The sequence below is a fragment of the Melanostigma gelatinosum genome, assembly GCF_949748355.1.
Source record: "Melanostigma gelatinosum genome assembly, chromosome: 13".
In the NCBI taxonomy this organism is placed as follows: Eukaryota; Metazoa; Chordata; class Actinopteri; order Perciformes; family Zoarcidae; genus Melanostigma; species Melanostigma gelatinosum.
Window position 1 is genome coordinate 11,958,692 of NC_136646.1, and position 8,820 is coordinate 11,967,511.

The 8,820-nt window shown below is 42.4% G+C and overlaps 2 protein-coding genes across 3 annotated transcripts; both read right to left on the bottom strand.

Annotated features, from left to right (window-relative positions):
- Positions 1 to 3,950: 3,950 nt before the first annotated feature.
- LOC306786449 (DELTA-stichotoxin-Hcr4a-like) lies at positions 3,951 to 5,692 on the bottom strand. 2 transcript variants are annotated; one of them, XM_079281226.1, is made up of 3 exons: positions 5,587 to 5,692; positions 4,912 to 5,038; positions 3,951 to 4,781 (listed from the first exon to the last, which is right to left on the bottom strand). In XM_079281226.1, exons 2-3 carry the CDS (start codon positions 5,013 to 5,015, stop codon positions 4,325 to 4,327), a joined length of 561 nt encoding a protein of 186 aa, XP_079137352.1. In that variant the 5' UTR covers positions 5,016 to 5,038; positions 5,587 to 5,692; the 3' UTR covers positions 3,951 to 4,324. The 2 variants fall into 2 exon arrangements, with proteins under 2 accessions (XP_079137352.1, XP_079137353.1); XM_079281227.1 differs by having other exon boundaries at positions 4,912 to 5,035; positions 5,587 to 5,628.
- A 528-nt stretch (positions 5,693 to 6,220) lies between these two features.
- LOC306786755 (uncharacterized protein) lies at positions 6,221 to 8,563 on the bottom strand. The gene is made up of 3 exons (XM_079281600.1): positions 8,433 to 8,563; positions 7,929 to 8,037; positions 6,221 to 6,907 (listed from the first exon to the last, which is right to left on the bottom strand). The coding sequence occupies exons 2-3, from the start codon at positions 8,030 to 8,032 to the stop codon at positions 6,478 to 6,480; spliced, it is 534 nt and encodes a 177-aa protein (XP_079137726.1). The 5' UTR covers positions 8,033 to 8,037; positions 8,433 to 8,563; the 3' UTR covers positions 6,221 to 6,477.
- Between the last annotated feature and the right edge of the window lie 257 nt (positions 8,564 to 8,820).

The following is an 8,820-nucleotide window of genomic DNA, read 5'->3' on the forward strand; positions in this document are numbered from 1 at the left end:
AAGGGAGGGACTAAAGAAGCTAGTGCTGCTATGCTGCTGTCATTGGAAAACAGTTGGCAACACTGGGCTGAGCTTTTGGTTGATTACTTTAAAAATCGAGTTTACTCTTGGTTGTTGTTGTTGTTGTTGTTGTTGTTGCTGACCTCAGCTTTTATCCACCATATCTTGAACAGAAGATCACATCACCTGAAGACTTGAGCCTGTTTCTTTGTAGACACTCAGCATTAAGGCAAGTCTCTAAAAAGTAATTTAATTGTGTATCATTTAAACTTGGAGGCAGCTGAAACCAGCTGTGAACACAACGCTGACATAGCGTCACTTTTTACGATGACATGGCAAATAGTCGACAATAGATAACATAAGCATCCATTGGGAATTTTGTTTCTGGCCACCTGATGAACGCAAATCCATTATTCACTCTCTTTTATGTCTCCACTGACTCTTGAAGGAAATGCCTGACTCTTCGCTGTATTCACCAGCTACTCCCTCACTAAGTCTGTCCACTGTTTAGGAAAGGGCACGGAGCACACAGCAGCATTTAAGTGCTTCTTTTTCGATGAGAACAGATGAAAGAGCCGCTATGCGAGCATGAGAGGGAAAGAAAAGAACAGCGAGGTTGCGGGTTGGGATGCGGAAACGATGAGCTGGACCTTGTTATCGAGCTCTGTAGCCTGAGGGGAACAGCAGAGTCAGGTGTGTGTGGGTTCATCACTACAATCATGTTGTGATTCATAACGAACATAGAAATGCTGATGACAGATGCTCGAAGTCGTAACATTGGGGGGTGAAAAACAACAAGGACGGCACTATTCCCGTGACATACATGCGATGATCACTGCTGTCGTCCTGTAGGTGACATGCTTTGACTTAGTGTGTGCCCTCAAAGTACTTTGGGGTGATGTGGGTGATAACTTGAATGCCAACATGTTTTGATGGTTTAACACTTTGAATTGGATTAGGTTTTAAAACAATATGTATTTCAGTCTTCGAGGCAGTGAGAAAGAAGCTTTGTGGCAGATCAGGTTTTTAAAATAACAATTGAAGTGTACAGTAGAGAACTGTAGAGAGTTCTCCCTCAGGGTATATGTTTTGTTACATGATGCACATCTGCAAAATGAGAAACCATCAAAACAACAAAGTAACGGGGTGAGACAATTTCCAAAGCCTGCTAGGAAGAGCATGATCTCCGACCCTCACATCTCAGACAAACTAATGACTGCAGAAGAAAAAAGACCCAAAACACAAAACAAACATGCAGAACAGTGCAACTCGAGCTTATCTATTTATTGTTTTACCCTAGACTCTCTAGTGGGGAACCGGACTGAGACTGAGGCCTGAGTTTAAGCTGAGTTAAGGACACTTTATGTCAGACAGGGCCTCTAGATGGCAGTCTTTGAGAGCATATTTAGTCGTTGAAGGCACTGACAAATGGCACTTTTGAGTATACTTCTATTCACTTCCATGATCTGTATTATATTGCTGATTGTGCCCATGGGCGGGCAGCGGATTAGACTGTTAAAGAGCGGCAGGTCACTCCCAAACAAACCTCATGCTGTTGAAATGAAAGCGTTTTAAGCTTCTGTTTGGACACTCCCAGTTTGAGTCAATATACGATCGAGTTCTCATGCCCCGTAGGCGTAGTTTCTAAGCAAATCTAGGGACGGAAATCCAAACTACAGCTTGGAAGCTGAATCTTTAATGCAGATAGATTCACCGAGTTAATGCTTTGTGTTGATCAGCCCGGCTTTGTTGAGAATCAGAAAAATGAAAATGCACTCGTCATTTTCTTTCATGCTCTGAAGAGACACAGCCACTGCGTCGTGTTGGTGGTGATGATGAATAAAGACTTCAAGTACGAAGAGAGAGAGGCCATGCATTTTGTTGTTCACTCTTCAGCCTTTGTGTTGTACTCGTATATCATGACAACTGCTGCATCGGTTCAACAGTGTGTTATGAAAACACAGAAATACAAAACAAAAATGCTCGCAAAATTTGAAAAGGCTGTAAAAGGCTTCACAAGTTCAAACCTGTTTTCCAGGTTTTGCTGTTTTTCTCTCTCCTCTGCTCATCTCCTTGCAGCGGCTTCAGCTGCAGGGCCTGCCTGTTGTTTTAGTGTGATCAGCTGATTCTTGTCTTATGAAAAGAGAGACTGTGTTGTGGCACCTCCACCCATTGCTGAGCTTCTTAAATCTATCCACACCGGAAAATACATTTCCCCACATGTGTTTTGTTTCCTGTCTAAAAAGTAATCTTAATCCCACTCTGTTCTTGAAAGATTTTTTTCACACTCCCTAAAAGGAAATCGCATAATGCACAAAATAATGCATTTGATAAAAAAAAAAAAAATAAAATCCATCTCTGCACGCACAGAGGGCGCGATTCCCCACACTCAGCGATGCTCATCACAAAAAGCGCTCAAACTCTTTTACTGTACAAACGCAGACACGAACACAAAAGCACTCCTTCACAAATACACACAGGGAACAATTTGATACAAAACATGAAAGAAGACTCATGCGCAGGTATAGTAAACATAGAGGAGAGATTGAAAAGAAAAATATGAAAGGAATGTGTGGGAACTACTCATTTTAAAGCTGTGACGAACAAATGTTTCTACTTAGTGTCCCCTCATCTGTTTACAGGGGCCGTCTTTCATTCCTCTGATACACTACTCAACAATGCTTCAGGCATTGAGCCTAACAGGCCTCGTTTATGCATCTATATTATGTATGGGCTTTAATGCAAATCCAACGGTGACAGTGAGCAGAAACCTTTGATCTGGGCTGCTTTGTGGCTGGAACAGTTAATGCAGCAAAAGCATCATGAATCTAATGGGGGAAAAAAAAACCACGATCAAGAAGGCAGCGTTGACATTCTGAATAGAATCAGGGGAAACTGATAACGTTGCCTGTGATGTAAATGAAGAGCGGATGCTGCCTCCTGCCTTGGAACCCCACGTTCTCCTGAGGTTAATGACTGTTTCTACACTAAACAAGTTGTTAGATTGTCATTTCTCACCAATTAAAAAATTATGAAGCTTTTAGTAAGCGGAATGAGTTGCCGAGCAGTCAAAATAATGGGGTCTTCACCTATAAGTCCATTCGTGTCTCTTTCCCCCCACCACATCAAAGCCCCGTATCTGTTCTCCTCGAGTATACTGTTTCATAAAAAAGAACCAGTGAATGTGTTTTGAACAATAACCAAATAACTGAAGATGTTATAGTGTTCCCTCTGGTTCTGCCAGGAAGACCAAGCAGACAATTAACGCCCTCTTTTTATCTCAAAAACATACAAATACTGTTCCACTGAGTGTCTCGAACACAGATTTTAACGGCAAGTTTTATTTGGCCAAGAATTTCATATTTGTTTTCATTAGGATATATTATTATAAATCTGGTGTCCTTACTGCTGTGTTACAATTGAGAAATCCAAAGCAAAAATATTTCACAATCATATGCTCTAAAATAAAATACAGGTGGTTATTTTGAAACAAATGCCAACAATGTAACTTATTGAATATGATGCATGTTAAACCGACCTCTTTAAAATGTGGTTCGTCTCACATGTTCACATGTAATGATGTTTGGCGTACTATAAACTTTTTTTTATAAATTGTGTTTTTTATGCTTTTAAATGTCTGCTCTGTTAAGCACTTTGTGATATTGTGTCTGTGAAAAGCGCTATATAAATAAAATTCATTCATAAAATTCATTCATTCATGAACGCAGCATGAGCAATGATGGATATGCTCTGATGTTGGGCAACATGAGACAGGGCGTGTCCCCATGCTGCTCTCTTATAGCTCATATGGAAGAAAAACAAACCTGCACCCTGTATCTCTTTTCAAATCTCAATTTACCCTTGAAAAAGTTGTGTTCAAATACTTCACCCATTTCTCTTTGCACTTTTGCATTTCTGTGCTCAACACACAAAACACACAGACAAACGGCTTCGGCAACAAGGTTTATTTTTTCCCTCAGACTCGTGTCAAGGTAAATACAAACAAGCTCTCGGTGTGTTTTATGAAGCTATTTGCCCTCGTCCTCCGGTGAGTCATCCTTTGATTCTCATTTCTAAAGATGCCATTTTAAAATCTGATGCTGTAAAAACAGACAGAGGCTTTTGGCTATAAAATGGGGTTATTGCCTCCTGGATTTATAAACAAACTAAACTCTGATCTCAAGCAGATTTACTGAGGGGTAATATCCAGGTATACAGACACATGTCTGCGGAAATACGTCTGTTAAATCATGCGTGTTGTCTGCTACAGGGACGAATAAATTCTGCTGCTGGGACTAATGACAGGAATACAGGTTAGGGGTCTCTAGTAAGACTGCTGGCCTGAGGGTGTGAAAAGCTTATCCCACACCTCCACCTTCATGATGGCATTCTCCAGGGGACTCATGGTGGCCTTGACATCTAAGTATTGGCCCACATAATTGATTCCTGATCCGACGGCCTCGTCCCTGACAAACCCATGCTCGTGCTGCTTCTTCTCGTAGTACATTTCTTTGTACAATGCCTTATCGCAGTTGCGGCCCTTCTTATAGAGGCCCACTGCGAACCAGTTCTTGTACAGGTTGTAGTCCCATGGGACTGAGAACATGATGGCCAGAGTCTCGATGTAGTCGTTCTGGGACCTCTCGAAAAGGTCGTAGGTCAGCACACCGATGCTGCCGGTTGCTTTGCCGCCGGACTTGGAGAAAGTGCAGACCTCTGTCTTTAGAGGGCGCACTGTGGGTTGAGGTGGGTTGTACGTCTCCCCATTCTCAAGGTACACCCTAACCACAAACACACACACACACACACACACACACACACACACACACACACATATGTTACACGTATTCTTTTGTCTCTGTATAATACGTTTCAAGCCTTACAATAAATGACAGAACAGTCGAGGCTTACTTGGGGTTGATGAGGCAGTAGTTGTTGGTGACATTCCCGATTTCAATGACAACACTTCTCCTGCTGTCCACGTCGGCTGCTACTGCTTCAGCTGACTCCGTCATGTTGGAATGGGTGTTGAGATCAGCTCGTAAAACAAAAGGTAATTTAGGTGTTAACCATCTGAACCAAACGAAATCACAGCTGTAGCTGTAGCGCCTCCCTCCACCTCTAAACACGCTGGGAATGGTGAGAATCACACCTATACTCCAATGTCATAAAATATCTCCTGCTCAGCTAACATGCTGTATTGGCATTACATTGACCTTCAAACGGTGCACATGAACATGGCAACTGGGTATGAATGACGCATTTTCAAGAGGCTAATGAGATTTCAAAACAGTTGTGAACAATTAGAGAATAACTGCAGACTCCCTTTGTCTCAGAGTGCACTTCTTCAATTACAGCACTAAGTATCATGCAATAATGAAGCTGGAGTGAGAACGCTAGAGAAAACGATCATCCTTTTTATCAACAGATATAAGATACAAATCAAACAAATACCCCATCAGGCTTTCTGTATGCGTCTACAAATGAGCCACAATAAAGCTAATGAGCCATTCTCTCTGCTGCCTCTCATCAAGCTCTTTAATTGAAGTCTTTATGTCTTTTCCCCAAATTTTCGAGGTGACTTACCTGCTGAGAACCTCTGTTGATGCTCCAAAGTCCTAAAGTGGGAAAAGTTACCTGGAAGGGAGGTGCCGGTAGTCTTTTTTCTTTGTTAAACCAGGATGTGTGCCATCACCCAGGAAACCCTCCCACTTGTAAGCCAACACCACGACAGCGCACACCCTCTTTCAACACACATTTATCAGCCGCACAACAAAGAAGACTGAGAACCAAGAGTCCTGTATTTTTCCCTGCGGGATAAAACTGCCACACCCTCGTTTGTGGCAGAGTTCCATCACACTCATTTTCTCCGTGAGGATTGTGGCTTCACAGGCTGAGGTGGGAAATCTCATTCCTGTGGAATTTTGCCAAAAGGAGACGAAAACAACCTGAACAAGTTGAGACGGACGTCGCTGGAGACTCTTTACTCTTTTTCTGTCTTTCTCTTGCATTCCAATACAACACAATAACTACACACTGATGGAGAGCGTCACACAGCCCGTGAAGAACAATACCGTCATCACGCCGATTAAAAAAACCCATCGATGCAGATATTCCATCTGTTGCTACTCATTAGAATTGGATAGGTCCAGCTGAGAGATTAAGAAATCGTTACCGTTCGTCAGTAATAATGAAAGACATATCCCACACAACACTAGCATCGGCTCTGAATGTTTTATTAGCATGATCAAAGAAAAAGGGAGTGTATAATGCACATACGCCCAAGAAATTAGCTAATGGAGAATCAATGAGCTGGCTGTCAGATATTGGTATCTTTCAGTGGACACAAAGTACAGATGACAGCAAAATCAGTCTTCCTCTCCTCTGGATGTTTCTCTAGATGTCAACATGCAGCAGCAGTCAAATCAAATGAAGTTTGTATTTATTCTGCTGGGTACATAAGCAACAAAGTACAAACTAACGACCCATTTTATCATAGAGCTCCACTTTAACAATGGCTTTGCCAATAGAGGACATTGTAGCCCTTATGTCAAGATATGGACTTTGGTGTATCAGCCCACAGCCGTGAGTCTCGGAGCGGGTGAAGCCGGTGAGGTCTTTCCCATCGTACAGCTGCTTGTACAGATGTTTGTCGCAGGCACGGGATTGCTCAACCACGCCCACGGCCAGCCGGTTCTTGTAGAAGGCGTGGTCAAAGGGCACGGAGAACATGATGGCAATGCGGTCGGAGCAAACCCGGCTCTGCATATGGAACAGGTCGTAGGTCAGCAGGCCCACAGAGCCCGTGGCAGTGTTGTCGTCCTTGGTGAAGGAGCACACTTCGGTCCTGGTGGGACGAACCGTCGGCTGGGGCGGGTGGTGACTGAAACCACTTTCCATGTAGACCCTACACAAGAGAGCAAGAGACAAATCCTTTACATCAGTACCGGTCAGTTGGTAACTTTCATGTCACGTTTCCCAGACTTTTGATGGAAAAAAAACAAGAGTTTTTGCGAGTTTTGTGGAGATTGTCAGAGTACTTTTCAAGTGCTGGGCTTTCCAGGGTACCTGAACTACCTTATGCTGATGGATGGAGTGTGACTGCGCAAGGACTGCTGTGGACTTCTAAGCAACAGTGAGTGTACCTGCATGCGATGTGCAATGAGGCATGTGTGTGTCACCGCATGATGGATAGGTGGATGTTCTCAGCGGAGTGATGTCACACATGAAAACCACCCATCCAAAGATATGGTCCGTCCTGCCGCAGCGAGATAAATGTATGGGAGAAAATCCCAAAGACGTGGGTCATTTCTACTCTACGGTTTTCTGTGATTGATTTCCCCCTTTTTTGCAGAGGTGGAAGAAACTGACAGACTTCCATGTTAAGGAATAGGCTGCAACCAAATCAAAATAATTGATGTTGAATAGGTGGTACGTCGACATTTCGCTTGCAATATCACTGAGCTTTACTTGACATTTAGACAGTATAATCACACTGAAATAACAGACGTATGCTAGAAAGCTGTGCTTTATCTACTATTAGAGAGAACAAAGGTTGTGGACACTACGTTTTTCTGAAAGGACTGCTTAGTATCAAGATGCGGATTTAGAGCTGTAATCAGACATTGCAACTTCACGTGCACTTCAAAGCATTGCACTCAGCCTTTTGAAAATGACTACTTCTCACTGGAACACACACAATCCACGCTAATATATTTTTCTACGTGCAGAAAACAATGTTGATGCGCTGAATATTTGAGATGCATAAAGAAGCAAAAAAAGCACTTTTTTTTTGTTATTTATTATAATTGCAATCATCACATTATTTTCGGTCACTCATACATTTCTACTTCCGTTTTGTGTCTTCATCCAGTCTGCCGATGTACATTTACGTGTATTAAAATGGGTGAATACAGTTACGGACGTACTTGGGGTTGATGAGGCAGTGGCCAGTGCTGACGTTGGATATTTCTATGGTGCAGTTTCTGTTGGTGGTGAGAGTGGCTGACGCAGCTTCTGCTGTTTCTGGCATCTTGGCTGAAAGAAGGAGCAGAACTTAAAGCTCACAACAGTGTATGTCCGCAAACAGGTCACCATGCAGCAGGTGCTGTACTGTGCAGGAAATGGATACTTTTCTTTTATATGAAAGACAAACAGAAAAGACAGAGTATTTAGGTCATAAGTCATATACGGTTGAACAAATAATACAAATCTTTTATTGTTGATATGGTATACCTGCTATACCCAAACCAAGCTGATTTTCTTCCCCTCAATTACAAAACTCCCGAGAGTATCGGTACACGTACAGTACGTGTGTATAACATGTGAATATAGCTCATATGAAACGGTTCTTATCTGAGAGAATAGGATACCCAAGACATAGATTACGGTTAAGTTATAATCTTGCTATAATTTGAAGTAATTATATTCACCTTTTGGAGTTAAACTTGTGCTAGAGAGCAGCCTCAGGTTTCCCTTTTCTCAGATCCTGCAGAGAGGTGGATAGAGTCTCCTCTTGTGCGATTACACCTCGACAGTGCTTGTTCCAACACAAACACGGGCGTGTCCACCGTGCAGTGAGCACACACACCAGCCCTCATGGAAACTGATACCTCACAAAGAAGGGCCACGCAATATCCCATATATGCACAATATAGTAAACTTCATCAATAATGCTAAACTCATGTATTAATGAGACAACATATCCGTGTCAGCATATTCGCCTTCACGGTTACACATGGGTGGTATTGATATCACCTCTGTATGTTGAAGGATTAAGGATTTAGTATGTTTTCAAAAAAATGTATTTTTCTTCCCTGA

Bases quoted from the DNA above. Each gene is read 5' to 3' on its own strand.
- LOC306786755 (XM_079281600.1), bottom strand. From the start codon at position 8,032: ATGCCAGAAACAGCAGAAGCTGCGTCAGCCACTCTCACCACCAACAGA. The intron at 6,908-7,928 runs GTACGTCCGTAA...TCTCTTGTGTAG, and splicing joins CACTGCCTCATCAACCCCAA to GGTCTACATGGAAAGTGGTT.
- LOC306786449 (XM_079281226.1), bottom strand. From the start codon at position 5,015: ATGACGGAGTCAGCTGAAGCAGTAGCAGCCGACGTGGACAGCAGGAGA. The intron at 4,782-4,911 runs GTAAGCCTCGAC...GTTTGTGGTTAG, and splicing joins TACTGCCTCATCAACCCCAA to GGTGTACCTTGAGAATGGGG.